Genomic DNA, 21,670 nt, shown 5'->3' with positions numbered 1-21,670 from the left:
TGCACAGAGGAAACCAGGACAAGAGGAGGTCAGTGCACAGAGGAAACCAGGACAAGAGGAGGTCAGTGCACAGAGGACACCAGGACAAGAGGAGGTCAGTGCACAGAGGACACCAGGACAAGAGGAGGTCAGTGCACAGAGGAAACCAGGTCAGGAGGAGGTCAGTGCACATAAGACACCAGGACAAGAGGAGGTCAGTGCACAGAGGAAACCAGGACAAGAGGAGGTCAGTGCACAGAGGAAACCAGGACAAGAGGAGGTCAGTGCACAGAGGAAAACAGGACAGGAGGAGGTCAGTGCACAGAGGAAACCAGGACAGGAGGAGGTCAGTGCACAGAGGAAACCAGGACAGGAGGAGGTCAGTGCACAGAGGAAACCAGGACAGGAGGAGGTCAGTGCACAGAGGAAACCAGGACAGGAGGAGGTCAGTGCACAGAGGAAAACAGGTCAAAAGGAGGTCAGTGCACAGAGGAAACCAGGACAGGAGGAGGTCAGTGCACAGAAGACACCAGGACAAGAGGAGGTCAGTGCACAGATGAAAACAGGACAGGAGGAGGTCAGTGCACAGAGGAAACCAGGACAAGAGGAGGTCAGTGCACAGAGGAAACCAGGACAAGAGGAGGTCAGTGCACAGAGGACACCAGAACAAGAGGAGGTCAGTGCACCAGAATAAAATCAGAACAAGGAAGAGATGAGTAGGCTACAAAACAAAGTCAATTCAGAAGGTGATTAGTGTAAGGTGAAGATCAATGGAGAAGAGAATCTGCTTGTATGGAGAGGTTATATTTCGTGGTTCTATTAATCTGGTCTGCAGATTATGATACTTCAGGAATAGCGGCGATGTACAGCATCCAGGTCTATAGCCAGGAGCGGCAGTGGTCAATAAGTGCTAAATAAACAGCATGACACCTACACCACCACCACAAATCACCTGCTCAGTTTACTCCACCTTGTCAAAGTCCTCCTGGGTGGCCCTCATCTCCTTCCAGGTCTTATTAAGCACCTGAATGCACACGCAGAACAGTTCGTGGAGGAAGTAGTCTTGTGCATAGAACAGAGTCAAGAAATCCTGCCCTGTCTCTGAGGCTGAAATAGCATGAAAATTAGTGTCAGTGTGTACTGGGTGCAGACGGATACTGAAGAACTGTAAGTCACTAGTAATTTAAAGGAAACTTGTCATATTCATAATGTAGTGCAGTTTCTTGACATTTTACATCGGGTCCCAATGTTTTTGGACTTGGGGTTGTACTAGTTCTACTGAATCTTTTCCTGCTAGTATGTATATCAGTCTGCTAAACTCATTTTGAAAGAACTAACAATGGTTCAAAATAACAAAAGGAGTAACCCACACCCCCTTCCAATCCGCATGGTGTCAATGCTTCCCGAATCCTCCACTAATCTCTGTCTACCGGGTGTGACACGTCAACATGTGACCACTGCAGCCAATCACTTGGGCAACATTGCTGGAGGCAGGTGAACTGAAACCATGGGAGCGGAAGGGAATTGGGTTGAGGGATGTGCAGTGATGCATGCTAAGAACATCAGAACCATATGCATTTGGGACATCAGTGGACATACCAGCTTCCCCTACTCGTAGGATCTCGCAGAGGATCAGGGTTAGGTGAATGCTGCTTCGGGCAAACGGACAGACATGTTTGTCTTCTCGGCTGCTATTTTCAAGCACAAACTATAGAAAACAGAAGATGATATTTAGTATATTAGATTATTATATCACACGGAATGTTTTTGGAATCATACAAGGGAGGTTGCCGACCACCGTCAGGTCTGACCGTTCTTACTCACCCGACTGTAGGCACTGGGCCACCGTGTTGAGAAATACATCATATTGTCAAGAGCCAAAAGTCCAGGAGGCGTGAGGCACAAGTCCTGCCACGGGCTGCCATTATTCTGAGCAACAATGAAGAGATTTAGAACATTTTTAAGCAGATGTTTCCACCAGTGTTGATATCCCCACCTAAAATGCACCTATAAGGGCTCTTTCACACAAGCGTGTGCGTTTTTATGTTTGCTCGTGCGCGCCATTAATTTGCATGAATGGTCAATTTTGGTGATTATGTCCCGAGCTCAGTTAGCGTTTTCTCGCCCATTCACTCAGCTGGGTTACTGTATTAGCGAAAAAATATTCCACAGCCTAGAAATTCCTCCTCGGCATAAATCCTCGGAATGACTCCACATGCCTAAATAGAGGCAGCTGTAAGCTTTTCCCTAAACTGCCTCCCCCTCCCTATTTTTCCAGCCCCCATAGGAGTGTGTGAGAGCCACCAGCGTATATCGGTCGAAACGTATTTTTTCGGCCAGGCATGAAAACCCGGCTACACTCGTGTGAATAAAGCCTAAGGTTCTATTTACACAGGCGTGAAAAACATGCATGACGCACAGAACCCGTGCATTGTAATAACCCAACCGAAGCAGGTCCTATGTTCATGCAAGTCTGGTGAGAGAACAGGACCTGCAATGTGTGGCGCCTTGCACATCGCACAACACACGGACGGGGTTTCTGTGTGTTATGCAATGCGAGTTGCGACCAAGAATCTCGGGCACAACGTGCTATCAGACGTGTAAATATGGCCTCGGGGTTACCGCCTAACCCTCAGAGATAAAGTAGGGTAGATATTAGCCCTTAAGATGGCTTTACACAGGACAAGTGTTGTCTGAATAGTGGCTAAAGCGTGCGAACGACCGCTGTCTGTGAGCGCTTACACGGGGCGCTTGTTCTTCACTTGTTCAATCCAGCGATCACTGAAGGAATTGTTTGGAGCATTTCCATGGGTTCGTTAACGCGTCAGGGAGCCGAGAGTCTTCAGCAGCCGCGTGTTTGAAATTTCGACTCCTCCTCAACTTATTGGTTGCCAAGAGTCTGCAGCACCGAGTCACAGGCCAAACCAGAGAGAAACTGCAGGACGAGCGTCTCTTCAAAGACCAAAACCAGCCAGAGATGGCAGCGGCGAGCGTTCTTTCGAAGACCAGCGGGGACTCTTCAGTCCAGGATGACTCGCCCATATTTATGTGTTTTGGGAACCAATGAGTGTTAAGTGGGAGGGCAAAATGTTCAAAGAAAGGCTGGAGCCAATCAGCGTTCAGTGGGAGGAGCATGCTGAACACACGCAGTCATCCCTACAAAATGATTGGCTCGTCAATGAAAGACAATGATTACCTATTTACACCAGATGATAATTAATCAACCAGCGACTATTTTTAGGTGAGCAGAAATAAAGCAACTAGTGAAGGAATTTCCACTCGTCACCCAGTTGGTGGCCGTGCTTACCCAGCACATATGTCACATTCACTGTATCAAGCGACTTTTCGGATAATAGTTGGCCCACCTAGGCCGCTCTCACATCAGCGTATGTAAAAACACAGCGTTTTTATGAATTTTTGTGTAGTAACAATGCAGGCAAGCGAGCTGACGATGTCACAACTGCCCCCCCGGTGGCATAGTAACCTGCGTAAAAAACGCAGTATTATGCGTACAATTGCGTATTTACTGTGTTTTTTTGCTGTCAGTGTATATAAGCCATTATAGGCAATTCAATGAGCTGACCAGACGGTGGAGAGGAGATCATTTTACCACCTGGCAGCAACTACATGAAGGCTACAATAAGGCGTTTTTAGGCTGGGTTACACGGGGCGTAATTGCCGCAGAATTTCCGTGCAGACTTTCTGTACGGAAGTTCCACCCGCGGCTTTTTATCCTGGGATTAGCCAGCAAAGTGGATGAGATTTACAAAAATCTCATCCACACACTGCGGCCGATCCATTGCGGCCAAGCCGCGCTGAAGTTGACATGCCGCATGGAATTCAAAGACGCAGCATGTCAATTCTTTCCCCGTTTCCGCGGCGGCCGCTCTCATCTCTATGGGGTGAGATGGCCGCAGTGGAATGCAGGCGGCGGAGCCGCTCCAAAATCGGTGTCAGAAGGCCGCGGGTTTTGAAGCTGCGTTTCTCCCATGGAAATCTCACGGTATTTCCGTGCGGTTATTCCACGAGATTTCCTCGGGATTTCAGTCCCGTGTGACCCCAGCCTTAAGGTTCTCCGCAAAACTCACCGTAAAGCCAAGTTTTCGGAATTCCTTGGCACAGATTGAACGACGGCGCTCCGATGTCAGATGACCTCCTTCTTCCACTTCATTTGGAAAAGCTGTGAGACGAAGATTCTGGAGCTGCTGCCGCTGTTCCTAGAGATGAGACCACGAAATGCGGTCATTCTAGATCTGCACACAACCAGTCATGAGCGCTACATATAATGTTACAGTCACAGACTCCTCCGTGCAAAAGAGGGGGCAGAAGAATAACAAATATCTCTGCTGGGCCTCCGCCGCGTCATTCACAGCCCTGCATGCAGCTCACACTGCTCTGGAGTCTCTGCCTCTGTGAAGCAGCTCCTGCTGCTGCCACACACACACAATCTGCCCAGGGGGTGGGGTTTAGTCCTCATGCACAGTCCCGGCACACAGAGCTAGTCGTAGGGATTTTCAGGACCTTAGGGATATCTATAAAGGTCCTTCTACCCATGCATAGGCAGGCATATCAAAAAGAGATTTAACCCCTTACGTTCCCCCCTTACAGATGACATCTTGAGGACTGACATGAATCATCCTTCTCCTGGCTCTGTCTCCTCCTTTCTGATATTCGCGGGTGACAAGGTCAGCCCATCAGCGCCCCGCAAAACAATCCCTTAGTTCTGCTACTGCATTTATGCTTGGTTCTAATATTGCATCTATACACTGAGGCTGTATCTATGTATGGAGTTTGGTTCTATTGCTGTATTTGTGTTATGTGCTTGGTTTTGGTGCTGTATTTAACTTTATAAACTTGGTTCTGGTGCTGTATCTATGTACTGAGTTTGGTTTTATTGCTTGGTTTTGGTGCTGTATTTATCTTTATAAACTTGGTTCTGAGGCTGTATCTATGTACTGAGCTTGGTTCAGATGCTTTATTTATGTGCTGAGCTTAGTTCTGGTGCTCGTTTATGTTATCTATATCTTTCATGAATAGGTCACACAGTAACACTCCCAGAACTGGATCAAAGACGTCTTGGGAGACTTAAACAAAATGTTCAAAAGCTGTGAGCAGGGTCTTACAGCATCGTTGGGATCCATGGCCATCCTCATCCGACCTTCCAGTAGTCCCAGACTGAGACACTGCAGCACGTATAGGTAGTGACGCATCTCATCTCCAAGTTGTGGCCAGCCGTGGATAATGTTCTGGAACACATAACACACATTGTGGAATGTATCAGACACTTTACAGCCATGCCTCGTATGCCTCACAACGCCTCGCACACACCTTACACACGCCTCGTAGGCCTCACTCATGCCTCGTATGCCTCACACACGCCTCGCACACGCCTCACATACGCCTTGTAGGCCTCGCACACACCTCGAATGCCTCACACGCCTCGCACACAACTCACACGCGCCTCGTAGGCCTCACACACGCCTCGTAGGACTCACACATGCCTTGTATGCCTTACACACGCCTCGTATGTCTCACACATGCCTCACACCTGCCTCGTATGCCTCACACCTGCCTCGTATGCCTCACACATGCCTCGTATGTCTCACACACGCCTCGTATGCCTCACACACCTGCCTCACACATGCCTCGCACACACCTCACATACGCCTTGTATGCCTTACACCTGCCTCGTATGCCTCACACCTACCTCACACATGCCTCGTATGCCTCACACCTGGCCTCACACAAGCCTCGTATGCCTCACACACGCCCCGGACATCTGTATCTCTCACCTTATAAATAAATTGCCTCATGGCTTTCTTCCACAGATTCTCCAGCATTTCCTGGTGAAGGAGACACAATCAGCTATTTCAGTAAGAGACGGTAAGAGTGACGTCCTACATGGGAGATCACACACCTAGTCGTCATCTTACCGATCTCTCTCGTCTCCCGACCTTCTGTAGTAAGGCCACAAGCAGCGCCATCACCTTAATCTGTGTCTCCTGACTCGGTCTACAAGACAGCGTGAAACCATCAGTACACGGAGCTCTCCTGACTCTGCGTCATGTATGTACTAAACGTGTTTCATCGGCTTCCATCCTACTACACGCAGCTGAGTATTAGATGTTGCGTCCTACCACCCCTCTCATCATGGGGCACCATGACTGACAGAGGGGATCCTGAATACATGATTGTAGGGGCGCCTTCAGCACCCTGATGCTGGGATTGATTTATAGCCGGTACACATAGAGACCAGTCAAAAACAGAGACTAAAACAAACATGAGGATCTAGAGAAGGATTTTGGTGCCTTTTGTCCTCATTAGTTTATCGAGAGACTTATGGTGGCTTTACATGGGACAACTGTCATCAATAGAGTTTCAAGTTTATCAGTGGATATCCCATAATGCCTCTGGTAAATCTTCTATGGCCAGATGAAACAAAAGGGGAATGTCATTCAATGAATGGCTCTGATTGGTTAATCGAGCACCGGCTTTGATTGGCTGAGGCGGCACTATATGAACCAATCAGAGCAATCGCTTGCTGGAGGTGGGGTATTCAAGTCCCGCTACCAGGAAGAAATGCTCTGTCGGTGTTCAGGAGTACATGGAAGCCTGCAGCAGTGATGGCCAGTGCAAGAAACCCGAACGCCGGCTGCTAGGTGAGTATTAAGACACCCCTGAAAATAAAACACTGTGCCTCTTTTGGGGCAAAATTAATATAAACAGTGTCTTATTTTCGGGGAAACACGGTATCAGAAATATACATACCTATAATAAATACACTAACCACATTAAATAATGCAAGGTTCTTGGTATATAATTTGAGCAAACCATATTGGGCCATCTACCAATGTCCAGGTGATCAAGCTTTCAGATGGGTCCTAACGCTAGGTTTCTGCTTCTATGGTTAGGGACTATGGTGAATGGGACTTATGGTTTGGAGCTTCGGTGAGAGGGACATCATAGTCTGGAGCTTTGGAGGAGAAGGAATCATGGTTTGAAGCTATGGTGGAGGGTAAATCATGGTTAGGGGCTATGGTGGAGGGGACATCATGATTTTGGGCTATGGTGGAGGGGGCATCATGGTTTGGGGCTGTGGTGGAGGGGGCATCATGGTTTGGGGCTATGGTGGAACAAACATCATGGTTTGGGGCTACGGAAGAGGAAACATCATTGCTTTGGGCTATGGTGGAAGGGACATTCTGGCTTGGGGCTGTGGTGGAAGGGACATCGTAGTTTGTGGCTGTGGTGGAAGGGACATTCTGGTTTGGGGCTGTGGTAGAGAGGACATCATGCTTTGGTGCTATAGTGGAGGGGACATCATGGTTTTGGTGCTGTGGTGAAGGAGGCATCCTAGTCTGTGGCTATGGTATAGGAGTCACCCTGCTTTGGGGCTATGATGGGGAAGGAAACATGGTTTGATGGTTTGGAGCTATGATGGATGGGGCATCATGGTTTGGGGTATGATAGAGAGGATATCATGGTTTGGAGCTATGATGGAAGGACCATCTTGGCTTTGGCTGATTTGCTCCTCAGGGTATGGATGTCTTGTGATCACTAAAAGAACAATTAATTCTAAGGTCGGATCAGAACATCTTACAGGAGGATAAGAGGTGTCCAGAATCTCAAGCTGAAGAGAGTTGGGTGATGCAACAAGACAACAGCGCAAAGCACACAAGTAATCAGCTAAAGAAGATTTGTGTTCTGAAATGACCAAATGAGATTCCTGACTTTACATCTATGGAGATGCTGTGTATGACCTAAAGAGGAGTGTGCAGACAAGGCATTCCAGAAATACTGATAAACTGAAGGATATTTGGAGGGAGGAAGGATCCAAAATTCCTGCTCAATGTTCTGCAAATCTAATTTCTAGCTACAGCATGTTTATGATGGAGGTGATTGCTGCTAAAGGAAGCCCCACATCAACCATTTTTCCCTTATGCTCTCCTAATGTCAATTCCATGTCCCTATAATGTGGGTGGAGTGGACTGCTTCACACAGCACATGGCTCGCATAACTTTCCAAGACTCTCTAGACTTTCTGGGTTGTGTTACAATGTACTTCGCTCATTACTTTCCGATTTCTCCTGATGTTAGTTCAGGTTTTTTTTATTATTATTATCCCAATCTCAACTATGGAGCAAAAAACTCCCGCACACCAGATTTCTGGGAACAAAAAAAAAAAATCACGAATTTTAGGCCTTTTTTACACTCCACTCGTCTCTTTTAAAAAAGTGACGTAGCAAAAAGTAGGTGCGGCCTTGCAGGCCCGTAGTATTGACTATAATTTATGTTGGTAACTGGAGTACATTATAATTGAAATCTATGCTTGCTCATGACTGCCGTAGATTTCAGTCTGGTGGATGGACTGGCTGGACATGCTCTAAGATTAAGAGGTGTGCCTTTTAATAAACTTAGCGCACTTCACTCAAGGGTAGTCATTACTGACATATAAAACACCGGTCTAAGTAAACCTGCCCCTACGAGTCTCATGAACTGGGTGCTACCTGCACCTCCTCAGTCCGATTGTATTACAATGTACATGTTTTCACCCGCCTTGTGTACATTTACCTGCTCGTTTCTGGTTCCTGAGATTTTGTCCCATTTATGAAAACTCTAAAAAACAATATTTTTGAAAACTTCTTACAGCTGTAGAAGGACGAGGAGCCTCTCCAGAGGGACCTCCTGCCATACCAGGTCCACCAGCTTAGTGTTACTCTGCACCACACTCTCCAGGATGATCAGCGCCAGCTGTGTGATCTCTACCAGCATCAGATTCACATTCACAAATGTCACAACCTAGAAGTAAGAGGAGACGCGTATAGATCACTGGGGAACAATAAGACGCGGACATTACATCGCTGAGCGGGTTATATTTCTCTATCAGACTCATTTTATACACTCTTTGTCAAAAACACTCCGTCCCCAAAAGAAGTTGTCATTTTGCTGCAGACCCCGTCCTGCAGTTCCCTCTAGGGCAGATCTGTAATTGCTGAGAGTTGTGGTGATTAGATGAACGGTCTTGTCACCGGAGGCCCTAAAGGTGGTTCCCCCCTTGGCCTATAAGAGGCTCTTGGAGGCTCCTTGTGTGTAGTGACCTCTTCTTCTGCTTGTAGAGCTTGTTGACCACTAGACGCCTCTACGACGCAGAGAAGAGATTTCACCCCGTTACCAGTCTCAGATGGGTGCATAACTCCTAGGGGGAATGTTACAATTATCGTGTATATATACAGGGAGCAGATGAAAAATATCGTGACCCCAAACGTAATGCATGGAATTTTAACCATTTACACTGAGCTGTTCTTTTGACCTCTGGTTGGCTGAGAGCTTTTCCGCCACATTTGTGTTTACTTCACCTCTTGCCCTGCTCTGGGTGGTTTTGGGAGCTGGCTGGTAACAGCAGCAGAGTGACTCAAAGCCCTGACTAATGGAACCTTGTAGCTCCGGCAGCATCTGTGCCATATTACCTCCACTTACATGGGATTCTAAATCATATTTCAATAAAACATAGAGAGATCGATTTTAAGGCATGCATTTAGTACGATGTTTCCAGATTTTTGTCCACCCCCTGCATATATATTTACTCTTCCTAGGGGGAGGGATGTTACTGTCAATAAGTGTGTGTGTATATATATACTCCTTCTAGGGGAGGGATCTTACTGACAATGAGCGTGTGTATATATATATATATATATGTATATATATATATACTCCTTCTAGGGAAGGGATTGGTTTGACAACGAGTGTATAAGGATAAACTGCTGTGTAGTTTTTGTGTATGTGTCAGTCCTTGGCCTTTCCTCTGCCTCTGCTCACGGTTCTCGTGGGTGATGTTCTCCGCCCCAAACACCGGCGTACTTGTACCTTTTGTATGAATATGGTAGTGAACGCCTCCCAGGACACAAAGCCGTGCTCCATCAGCTCCGAGATGGCCCTCAGCGTGTGACACATCACCTCCCCACGACTGCAAAGACAATAGACAAGCGGCTGGTCAGGAAGAGCGAAACCCCCGGATCAGACATCAAAGAGGATATTATATGACCACAAAACAGTAGGTGGAGGTAATCAGATGGTGTCACCCCTACTGGCCATCGCAGCGCCAACGCTTCCAGGGTGATAATGACATCTGATTCTGTATGTATAAAGCTGTGCTGCATGTTCTCTACGTAACGCCAGTGCCTACATGACAATACCGCCGTCTGTCACAGATTATCCTTATTTACTGCTCCTTACTCTTCTTCTTCTTCAACTGTCCGGGACAAAATGCGGAGGCCATCGCGACTAATGAATTCCTGAGCAAAAGTGACATCTCGGGAGAGAGCAGCAAGCTTCTTCAGAGACTCGGATCTGACATCTACATTGTGGCTCTGCACCCCCTGACACAAACTGCCGGCCTCCTTATCCTGCAAATCACAAGAAGAAAACAATCAGACACAATAAGGAGCTTTCCTGCACTTAGAGCTCCCTTAAAGGAGTAGTCCAATTCTAACCTATTGATGGTCTATCCTCAGGATGGGCCGTCAATAGTAGATCAGCAAGGGTCTGCCGCACAGGACCCCCTTTTATGAGCTGTTTGCAGTCATGCCGTCAGCTGATTTCTGCAGGAAGCAGATAGCTCCGCCCCCATTGCAGTGGCGAGGCTTGGTATTGCAGGCAAAGTTTCCATTGAAGTGGCACTACAGAATTCAGCTCCATGCATGAGTGCACCAGCCCAGAGAACAACTGGTCAGCGGCGATCCTGGCTGGTGGACTCATGCTGATCTACTATTGATGGCCCATGCTGAATGAAGTCCATAAATAGTTTACAACTGGACAAGATAGGTGTAAGTGCAGGATCCATCAGCGCTCCTGCTCATGGTGTGGCGGTTCATCTCACCGGAGAGGTGGTCAGTTTCAGGATGCTGCCGTTCTTTATTTCCATCCTGTTCTGTGAGAAAGGAGAAGAAAACGTTTTATTGAGGACCACCTTGCATGTACAGTCGCTGATAAGACTCCAGTGCACTATGTGTCCCTGGTTGCCCATCCGGCAGATACCCACCAGCTCTGTGATGTAGGCTTGATGTCCATCCACATACTGTAGGGCGTACTGCTCCGAGTTACTGATATTCCACCTACAGGACACAAGAAGACGTCACCCACATCCACACCTCATTTATATGGACCTCAAGATGGGAGTGAAGATGCACAGAAAGATCAGACAGTTCTCAGGGTTTGGCAAAAGTGCGTTACAAGAGAGTCACGTCAAATCGTATATGACGTCTCACATCCCCCTAAGGGGCAGCGCAGCAACATCCCTGCACCTTGTTGACTTGGGAAGGGGCTGACAACAACCCACGAGCTCAGTCACTTAGTGGCACGGACTGCAGGATGTGCTTGTTTCTTCGGTTCTACGGCTGTGGTGCCTTATATCTTGGAGGTGGTTTTCTGGACCGGACCTTCACTGCGCTGATGAGCTCTGTACAGATTTAGGTAGCCCACAGGCATCAGCGCCACCCGCACCCTTAAGACGTGTTCATTCACAGCGGCATTCAAAATTATTCAACCCCAATTGCAAATTAGGTGTATTTGCCAAATTTACAAACTTTCTGCAGTTTTCAAAAAAAAAAATAAGAATCAAACAATTTAACCTCTTAGTGACCGGCCTACTGCACCTTAAGGACCAAGCGATTTCTATCATTGCATGGCGCAAGCCATGTCTTGTTGACATAGTCGTATAAGGGCATGTTTTTTGGGGGGGCTTATATAATGTGTTGTAGAACTGTCTATGACAGCAGCCTATTAGACTCTGCTGGAGGCGGGGTCTAATAGGCTGAGTTACATGGCAGACATGGGGGTATTTTTCTGGCTTCTGTCTGCCATGGGAAACCATTGGTACCTTGCAAATGCACTTTGGTGTGTCGATGAGTAGCAGGAAGAGCCCCCTCGCCTGTCATCTACTAACATGCTGCAGTTGCTATTGATTGTGGCATGTCAGGGGTTAATCTGGCAGGATCTGAGGTTTCTCCTTCCCTGGCAGTTAGAGCAGCAGCCGGGCTGTCAGTAGTCAGCCAAGTCACCACTTTAAAGGATGTATGTGCAGGTTTAAAGCCCATTATTGACTGCCATATAAACATGCATTGGCCGTAACTACAGGGTTAAATAGCTCAGCACAACTAATATAACAAGGGATTCCTCCAAAGTCACCACAAAATGCCAACTTTACTGACTACAAGTATTCAACCCCATAAACAGCATCCCTCATAAGGGCATACATTTGCATATAGGATATTGTCTCAAGTGCATCTGAAGTAACTAATCAAGGCCTTTATTCTTTAAATCAGGTGTGCTTGAGATAAAACACATCAAATACCTGGACTGGTGAAAGCTTTGCTGTCTGATGTTTGATTGTTTGTTACAAATATGGTTCTGTCAAGAGAGTCCAAAAAGTCACGAGAAGAGATAATTGCCTTGTACAAACATGGAAAAGAATACAAAAGGACCTGAATGCTCCTGGAGATACAGCTGGAAGCAGTTCGCGAGTTCAGAGTTATAAGAACACTGACTGCACTACCTGGCTGTGGCAGAAGGAGGGCGCTATCACTAGCTGTCACCAGATTCCCGAGGTAGTTAGAAACCCTTTAGTGACTGCAAAAGACCTGCAGCGAGATCTGGTGGCGGCAGCACTGAGGTCTCTGTACAATAAGGCGCATACTAAATGCTGAAGGTCTCTATGTCCGAACTTTAAGACCTCACCTCTACTGACCCAATAGACAAGAAAAGTTGCCTTCAATGGGCCCCAAACCAGATAAGTAACCACAGAAGTTCTGGGATTCTGTTCTGTGGAGCGGGGAAAGAACGCTAGAACTTTTTGGGCCTCTGAATCAGTGGAGGTCTGCAGGAGGAAGAAGGAAGCCTGCGCTGAAGAGACCCCCTGCCTACAGTGAAGCATAGCGGCGGCTCGCTGATAATCGGGGCTGCAAACCTGCAGCGTGCGGAGGGGAAGACAAATTCCATCAAGTATCAGGAGAAAACATGGGAGCAAGATGAAGATTGGGCGTCATTGGACCTTCCAACAGGACAACCATCCCAAGGAGACCTCACAGCCCACCAAGGCTTGGAGCAGAAGTCCTGGCAGATTCTGGAGAGGTTCTTGTTTGATTGTTCTTTGCAAACAGCTTAAAGTTTGTAAAACCTAATTTGCAATGGGGACAGAATAGTGATGATTACAAGTGTATATGAAGATGTAGGAATGATGGAGATCCTGGCACGGGGGACGATAGATGGTGGTGAACCCTGGACAGAGGTTCCCACCGCAGTAGTAAATAATGTGCACCCACAAATCCCATGACATCAAACAACTTACGCATCGCACACGTCCTTCAGGACTGCAGACAGAGGTTTACTCTGGAAGAAGCACAGACAGATTAGGGTTACATTGTATAACTGAGCATTTGGGGGTCACCTCCATTTATTGCACCCACTATAGGCCCGTTAGTTTGCTACTACTGGAGTGATGGAGAAAAAGAAGGCCAGACTCCATCATTCTGTCCATTCATCGGAAATGATTGTTGACCCAAAAGCAAGAAAAAAAAAGCTGTCACCTACTCTTAGTCCTATTAGCTAAGGTAGGTGACCCTCTGAGTCCAGGGATGTAAGTGTTATACTTACCTTCCCTGTCGTTCCCCCAGAATCAGCGCTGGAAGCTGCTTCTCAATGCATTGAGTGGCGCTACTAAGTAGTCCGGTCATTGTGAAATTAGGACAGGCTCCACAGGTCACTTTCAGCCCAGAAGCTCAGCTAATAGGACTAAAAGTAGGTGACAGACTCCCTTTAATGAATGAGACGAATGGAAGAAGGGTCATTCCTGTCTGCAGTCCTTGGGGTCAGACACATCAACCATTTCACTCTAAGCACATAGGGTTTGGATGGCGGCTCCGCAGGCTCCTTTAGTCAAATGGCTTTTCGTTAGCACTTCTGGATTTGTGTCCTCTACCATCTAATACAAGGATGTGAGAGACGGGGTGGATTGGTCATTGAACCCACCATGAGAAATCCCGGTGGGCTTGTCGGGTCCTGGGGCCGGTGCAAGGACAGACCTTTTAAAAATCTAATTTTGGGGGTACACTAAAATAAACACCAGCTATACTCACCTGTGTCGCTCCTCGCAACCCCTGTAGTCCGCGCCGCACTGGTCACCTGGTTACTTTTGGGTAGAGCGATCTTGTGATAAACACACATTTGCTGTGCCAATCCTCGGCCTCAGTGTTAGCTGGAAATCAGCGGGGGACCAGTATGGCGCGGGCAGTAGAGGCTGCCAGGACAGACAGGTGAGTATAGCTGATGTTTGTTATTTTAGTGCATACAAAGGACATTATTGCTCAATGGGACCATTTATGGCATTATTACTGACTGGGCCATTACTGGTATAATTACAGGGTGAGGGCATAAGGGGGCACTACTGCTGAGTGGGGACAATAAACAAGGCATTATAAGTGAGTGGGGTCATTTTTCCTGTATTGGTAGCACTAAATGTGTCAATTAATATGTGGAGCCTATAGGGAGAACAAAAATGGGGTACCCCGGGCCAATTATTACTATCTGAGAGCTATGGGTGGGGAGATTATGTAGCGGTTTGGAAAATGAAGCCAAGTGTCTCACCCGAGATGGCCCTGCTGTCCGTGTTTCAAGGGTCTATAGCCCATGTGAGAAAAGGCCTACTGAGATTTTTTATCCTGGCAGTCAGGCAAATTATCCCAAAATTCTGGTGAGCTGCCTCGAGGCCCAATAGGACCCATTGGGTGGAGGCGCTGAACTCCTTGGCCAGATTCGAGGAGATGAGGGCAGAGGAGGATGTCACGGTGGAGGGGTTCTATGCAACATGGCGACCTTGGCTGGACTTCAGATCATCACCCGGTTTGAGAGAGTGGATCACTCGATAGACAAGCCCGACACAGGCTGGGGGCCCCCCGATATCGCCCTGCAAGTAGAGAGGAGGCAACCTCCCCTCCCCCGGGGCTGAGGACGGCAGACTAGCCCATACTGAAACCCCCCCAAAATGGGGCGCTACAATACTAGACGCGTCAAGAATACAGTCAGATATACAGTGTGTCGACAGATTCTCTCTCCCGATTCACCCACACCGAACCCCCACTCCCATCCCCTCCTAATCCTCCCTTGAGCTCCTCGGAGCACCATCCCTGGTTAACTTTTCTCTCTCTTTTTCTCATCTTTCTTGCTACCACCTCCTGGACCCCTACCCGAGGAGGGTAAGAGCTCTATCTATTAAAAGAAATGTTGGACTGAGGCGGTCAATTTACAGAATCCACGGCGTAGACGAAGTGGAGTAGATAGTGGGTGCAACACAAACAATGTCTATGTCACAAATGTACCAATGATGGATATGTACCCTGTGTTGGAATCTCTATGTGCCTCTAGGTCTTAATAAAAACTTATTGAACCGGAAAATGAAGCCAAGTGGCTGGAAAATTGAAGATATTCAAGTGTCCAATTCTGTAGAGAAAAGTATGACTGGGAGAAGTTGTCATAGTGGTCTGGGCCGATCTGTCTACTTCTGTTCACCACACCTGTTGGTTTGGGTCCACCTACAACATGAGACCACTTTGAAATATTTTTTTCCCAGGGCCACTTTTGGTTGCCAAACCACCCCTGATGAGATAGCATAAGGGAACAGACCTGGGGAGAAGTGTGTGATTTGTGTGTTCAGTACTGATGGCATGTGTGTGGGCGCTGATTGTGGAGCACCTTGCATGTAAGACACATATAAGGTCACCTGGTTCAGCTCAATGAGTTGCGGGTAGGCGCCCATCATTTGGATTGCAATCTTCACTATATTCTTCGCCGGCTCCATGATCGCACCCAGCGTACAACTGAAAGATAAGAGTTACAAACTTATATCAACCCACTTTGAGACATCAGATGTCCTACAGCCTTATTCAGTCATCACCAGTTGCCTGGGGCGAACTTGGCATCCTAGAGGTCGCAGACATTGGTGATGCCGGTCCAGACATTAGGTTGGCATCATCTGCATTTGTGTGCGCCTCCATCATGATTCTGCATAACCTACACTGCTTGATTTCATCTCCATGCATAGAATGGCTTCACTGCAACTATAAAGCTGGGGTGACTACTAGACTACAGAAAATCAGGGTGATACCGCGCTTCGCGGTGATGCACGGGGCAAATTGAAAAGCTATTCAAGATTGCTTCAGTCATGTGATTTGTCGGCAATGTTTTATTAACTGCTGCCTGCTGGGATTACAGAGCGATTGTAGCTTCTCTTCCTCCACAGAGGAACATCCGAAATCTGCAGTAAATCTCTGAGGACCTGGACTCCCCTATTAATAAGACGTCTGGACACGGAGCAACTGCACTGGGATTGTCACTTATTGTCGCGCTGCACTTGTACTTGCTGCAGGTTACAGTGCAGGTCCAGTGCGGTACGTAGTGGTACACATAGGGGCCCCACAGGCTATACTGGGTCCATGTACTGTCCAAGAACAGGCAACACACGGACCCAAGAAAGATAGTGTGCCGGAGGCTATAAGCTTCACACAGCGTAGTCGTTGTGGCCACTCCACAACAGAAAACCCACATGGCTAGCGGCTGGCAGCAGCTCAACCAGTGGTTTCTGGAAGAACTGCATGTTGGGTTTACATGAGCGCCCTCTAGCTTCGGGGTTTGTATGGAGCATGATCAAGGGCCGGACACGCTACATACAGGGCGGGTGACAGGTGTCACAGCAGACAGCCGCCAGCAATAGCTGTAATCCGTGGTAATACTTATCACAGCTGCTCTTTAAATGCCGCTGTCAATCTTGACAGCAGCATTTAAAATCTTGACAGCAGCATTTAAATGCCCTGATCACAGTTCGGGGGTACCAAATGCCCCCTCCACGATGAAATCGGTTGCCATGGCAGCTGGGGGCCTTCTGAAATCCCAGCGGGCTACCATTGCTGATCGCCTATCAAGATATGACTGTAGATTGATAGACTGCCTGTCAGAACATAGTATAATGCAATACTATGGTATTGCACTATACTCTATGAGCGATCAAACAAATGCAAGTTTAAGTCCCCTATGGGAAATAATGTAAAATAAGTGAAAAATAAAGTTTTTTCTTATTATGAAAAAAGGATACTAAAAGTGAAAAAAAAAACAACTTTCCCCGTATTCAGAATAAAAAAAAAAATCAAAAGAAAAAAATGGTATCACCGCGCCTTAACAGTCCGAACTATCAAAATAACGCATTATTTATTCTGCAAGGCGAACGTCAGAGGAAAAATAACATTCACACAATTGCAGAATTGCTCCCCCTGACTGCAAGAGAACATGTAATACAAAGCAATTAGATTGTAATACCCAACTTGTCATTAATAAGGCAATGATAACGAACAGTTTGGATGCTCTCCAGAGAGCACTCCATGTTGGATGTCATACAGGAAGTTACTGTCCCTGGAACGGCCCTAATACTTCCCCACCTGACCAATAGAGAGCGCCCTACTGAACCATGTCTGCTGTATATGGCCTATTACACCCTACATACATGTATACTTCCTAATAAAGTCCCAGGTAGTAGAGGGGGAAACACACTGGGACCACCAGGGACTATCTGAAGGAGTTTCATCTTGATTTACTGGCTTATAAAGCTTTTCATCAAGGAAGTGTAAAGGCTGCCGGACAGCGTCGCCCTCCCAGGATTGTCTGACGGGTGTGGTAGCATCTGGGGGGTCGGGGGTCTACCGGTAGGTCGGGTCATAGTGTCCTCCAAGGGTTTCTCCTTGATCGCTTGGTTGCCACAATCAGTGGACCTTAGATGTTCGTCCCCGCTTCACTAACTGCTAGACGTGGCACACGGAGACACTCTGTGGGGACAATAACTTCCTCTATTACATCCAGTATGAAGTGTTCTCCGGAGCTCAGAAGCATTGGAGACGAGGTGTGAGATACCTTCTCGACAATCATTGTTTGATGGGGGAAGATTTGGACTGTGATACTTGGACCCAGGAGTAAAACAAAACGGGCTTACTGCTGAGTTGCTGATAGCCGCATCCGTACTATTAGAGCAGGTGGAACTCATGGAAAGAGCAGAGTCTCTGGGGCTTGGGGCTTCAGGGAACTTGCCATGCTTCGCGGTCCTTAGGACTTCTTTCCCTTTCTCCACAGCCTGTATGGAGGCTCTCGGGTGCATGCTTTCTCCAAATAATCTGCTATACTCTGCCCCACCTGGTAATCATGGAGACACAGACGGACTCATCCTCGAACCCCCCTTCCATCCTTAGAGGAGCATAGACAAAAGACTTCACCCGTGACCAGCACACTAAACTTCAGTGACTCAACACTCCGCTTACAAACTCACTTGTGTTTAATTTTAAAAAAATTCTTGCAAAAATGCCCGTTACGCTATTAATATGGCCAGTCGTGTATATGGAGCAACGCATGGGTATAGTAAGACGGTTCAGTCCGCGAGATTACATACGCTGGATCGGGGTGGAGTCATTGCTCCAAGTATGGACTTCTGATGTCTTCTTTGTAAGTGACCAACATTCCCTCAGCATCCATGGCCAAGTATGGTCAAGTGCAGACGATATCAGCTGACAACAATGTCTACTGGTTATGAGCCATGGAGGAGAAGAGCAGAAATCTATGTCCATGGAGTGAATGCAGAGTCACCCCAGAGGTGGACTCATGCCCAAAACCAAGCATGGAAGAAACGCAGATCTCACACCGCAGCCTTCACCACGGTTCAGGTCAATGTGGCGGCCTCCGTCTTCCAATGTTCTGCCAATGGACATCTCTGCATGTGGTTGAGCAGTTATCGAGCACCGGCTGCTTTTCCCCGATGGAGCATTACAAAAAAGTAGTTCCGATTCTCGCTGCTGTTGGAATGGTTTCCCGTGATCTTAGGGAAGAACTATTTAGGATTAACCCTTAATGGACTACCAGGAAGGACTAAGCGTTGTGATGTCCACTGCCAGGAGGGTAGCAATGCAGAGTGCAGGGGTAGCAGTTGCTACCGGGCCCTGGAGCCTTAGGGGGCCCAAAGACTCTTCTATCATATAAGACACCAGTATTATAAACAGCACATGGGAGGTGGGGGCCCGAGAGCTTCTAATTACGCCTCTGCCCACCGCACAACGCTACACCTGCATCTCCTTCCTCATCCTCTTCAGGAAGGGAAGGTCCTTAACCCCTTAACCCAAAGGATGTACAGTTACCTCCTGAAGGTTAGCGGTTTGCATGGAGCCAATCCCACCCCAAACAATATGGGTGTCAGCTGACACCCAGCCGCCCGCTACAGCTGCAATCAGTGATCACCCTTACCTTGGCTGATAACTTTTTAAATCCCACTGTCAAGTCTGACAAAAGTATATTACTCCCCCAATCAGTATTCAGGCTTCCCGAACAGCCCCCTTGTGATGAGATACAGAGATGATATTTGGTTGTCATGGTAGCCCAGGCCAGCCATGTATGACTGCCTATCAAGTTGTGCCTGTAGCAAATCTTGATAAACTGCCTGTTAGAATACTATGGTATTGCATTATACTGTATGAGCGATCAAATGATCACAAGTTCAAGTCCCCTTGGGGCTCCCACACACTTGCTTTATTTGAAACACTATTGTCAATGGGACTTTCTAATGTTAAAAACACATCACAAGTTTGTGCTTCACAATTTCTGTGCGATGCTTTTTTAACATTAGAAAGTCCCATTGACAATCGGGTTAACAAAAGACGCAGAAGTGTGGGAGCCCTTGGGGGACTAAAAAAAGTGGTTTTTTTTTTGTTTTTTTTTAAACGTAAAACATTAAAAGTTCAAAAAATACCCTTTTTCCAGTTTAAAATAAAAACCCCAAAACATAAAAAACATATTTGCTATTGCCGCATCCATTAAAGTCCGATTTATCAAAATAACACATTAATTATCCCGTACGGTGAATGTCATCAGAAAAAATCAAAACACAACATCGGAATTAATTTTTTTTGGTCACTCTGTTTCTAAAAAAAAAAATGTATACACTCTTTGTCAAAAACACTCCTGTCCCGCAGAAGAAGTTGTCGTTTTGGTACCAAACTCGATCCGCGCTTCCATCTCAGGCAGATCTGTAAATGCTGGGAGTTGTGGTGATTAGATGAACGGTCTTGTCACCGGAGACCCTAAAGTTGGTTCCCCCCTTGGCCTATAAGAGGCTCTCGCAGGCTCCTTGTTTGTAGTTCCCTCTTCTTCCACTTATAGAGCTTGTTGGCCACTAGACGCCTCTACGACGCAGAGAAGAGACTTCACCCCGTTACCAGAGGGGGGGCGCATTATTGGGATGTGGGAAGCTGGATGGTCATATCCATGAATTGTCCCCACCGGCCGTTCTGACCAGGCTGTTAGGAGGTGTTGGGACCAGTGGATGGGGGCACACAAGGTGACCAGGCTCAGGACGCCCCCTACAGACCACCAGTAGAGAGGAGCGTCTGACCAGACTGTTAGGGGGTGTTGGGACCAGTGGATAGAGGCGCACAAGGTGACCAGGCTCAGGACGCCCCCTACAGACCACCAGTAGAGAGGAGCGTCTGACCAGACTGTTAGGAGGTGTTGGGACCAGTGGATGTGTGAAAGCACACAAGGTGACCGGGCTCAGGGCGCTCCCTACAGACCACCAGTAGAGACGAGCTTCTGACCAGACTGTTAGGAGGTGTTGGGAATAGTGGATGGGGGCACATAGGGTGACCGGGCTCAGGATGCCCCCTACAGACCACCAGTAGAGAGGAGCGTCTGATCGTCCAACAAACACCAGCAGCTCTAACTGTTCCGGAGTCCGCCATCCAGAGACAGGGGGCGCCATTGTTACACCCATGTGTATCTTGGAACCATTTAGCTGGAGAGCATTTGGTCTCACAGCCCCCATTACATATACGGCTTCTAACACCCACCGTCACCTCCGTTTGCAATGGTGTTGTTAACGATGAAACTGGACACTTCAGAGTGGAACTGGGTTGTCTTCAGCAATGAATCCTGCCTTTGCTGTGGAGCGGCACACTGCCCCCTGCTGGTGTGATGGTCTGGGGGGCCATCGCATACAACAGTCGGTCACCCCTAGTGGTGGTACGAGGGACAATGACAGCTCAGCGATATGTTCAGGACATCCTGCAGCCACATGTGTTCCTCTCATGGCTTCCAGCAGGATAATGCTCGGCCGCACACACAAGGGGGTCCCAGGAGCCCCCACAACATTGTCACACTGCTGTGGTCGCCCGGTCACCAGATTTATCACCAAGAGAACATGTATGGGACCTTCTGGGACACCAACTTCCAGTCTATGGAGTTTGCACGATCTAGAGGTTCAGTTATAGTGAATGTGGAGCGATATACAGCAGGATACCATACAGAACCAGTATGCCTTCATGTCCGCCCGTATCACATCTTGTATCTAAGCTAGAGGCGGTACAACAGGGTACTAGAGCCTCCATGCCCGTCTGTATCACATCTTGTATCTAAGCTAGAGGCGGTACAACAGGGTACTAGAGCCTCCATGCCCGTCTGTATCACATCTTGTATCTAAGCTAGAGGCGGTACAACAGGGTACTAGAGCCTCCATGCCCATCTGTATCACATCTTGTATCTAAGCTAGAGGCGGTACAACAGGGTACTAGAGCCTCCATGCCCGTCTGTATCACATCTTGTATCTAAGCTAGAGGCGGTACAAC

General features: G+C 47.7%; 1 protein-coding gene across 2 annotated transcripts in view; it reads right to left on the bottom strand.

The window, feature by feature from the left end:
* ELMO3 (engulfment and cell motility 3) overlaps positions 1 to 21,670 on the bottom strand; it is a 32,328-nt gene that overhangs the window by 9,464 nt on the left and 1,194 nt on the right. Inside the window, exons 2-15 of one of the 2 annotated variants that reach the window (XM_066583824.1) lie at positions 15,748 to 15,844; positions 13,321 to 13,361; positions 11,017 to 11,089; positions 10,855 to 10,905; positions 10,212 to 10,381; positions 9,843 to 9,942; positions 8,626 to 8,777; positions 5,913 to 5,991; positions 5,772 to 5,822; positions 5,103 to 5,225; positions 4,068 to 4,196; positions 1,804 to 1,908; positions 1,579 to 1,687; positions 950 to 1,086 (exon numbers count right to left, since the gene is read on the bottom strand). In XM_066583824.1, the coding sequence (XP_066439921.1) occupies positions 950 to 1,086; positions 1,579 to 1,687; positions 1,804 to 1,908; positions 4,068 to 4,196; positions 5,103 to 5,225; positions 5,772 to 5,822; positions 5,913 to 5,991; positions 8,626 to 8,777; positions 9,843 to 9,942; positions 10,212 to 10,381; positions 10,855 to 10,905; positions 11,017 to 11,089; positions 13,321 to 13,361; positions 15,748 to 15,844 (1,417 nt within the window). Of the gene's footprint in view, positions 1 to 931; positions 1,087 to 1,578; positions 1,688 to 1,803; positions 1,909 to 4,067; positions 4,197 to 5,102; positions 5,226 to 5,771; positions 5,823 to 5,912; positions 5,992 to 8,625; positions 8,778 to 9,842; positions 9,943 to 10,211; positions 10,382 to 10,854; positions 10,906 to 11,016; positions 11,090 to 13,320; positions 13,362 to 15,747; positions 15,845 to 21,670 lie in introns of those variants that run through there. The other variant, XM_066583825.1, reaches the window with a different exon arrangement.

This window comes from Eleutherodactylus coqui, chromosome 11, assembly GCF_035609145.1.
Source record: "Eleutherodactylus coqui strain aEleCoq1 chromosome 11, aEleCoq1.hap1, whole genome shotgun sequence".
Classification (NCBI taxonomy): Eukaryota; Metazoa; Chordata; class Amphibia; order Anura; family Eleutherodactylidae; genus Eleutherodactylus; species Eleutherodactylus coqui.
The sequence above is the reverse complement of the archived record's forward strand: the minus strand, read 5'-3'. Positions and strand labels throughout refer to the sequence as shown.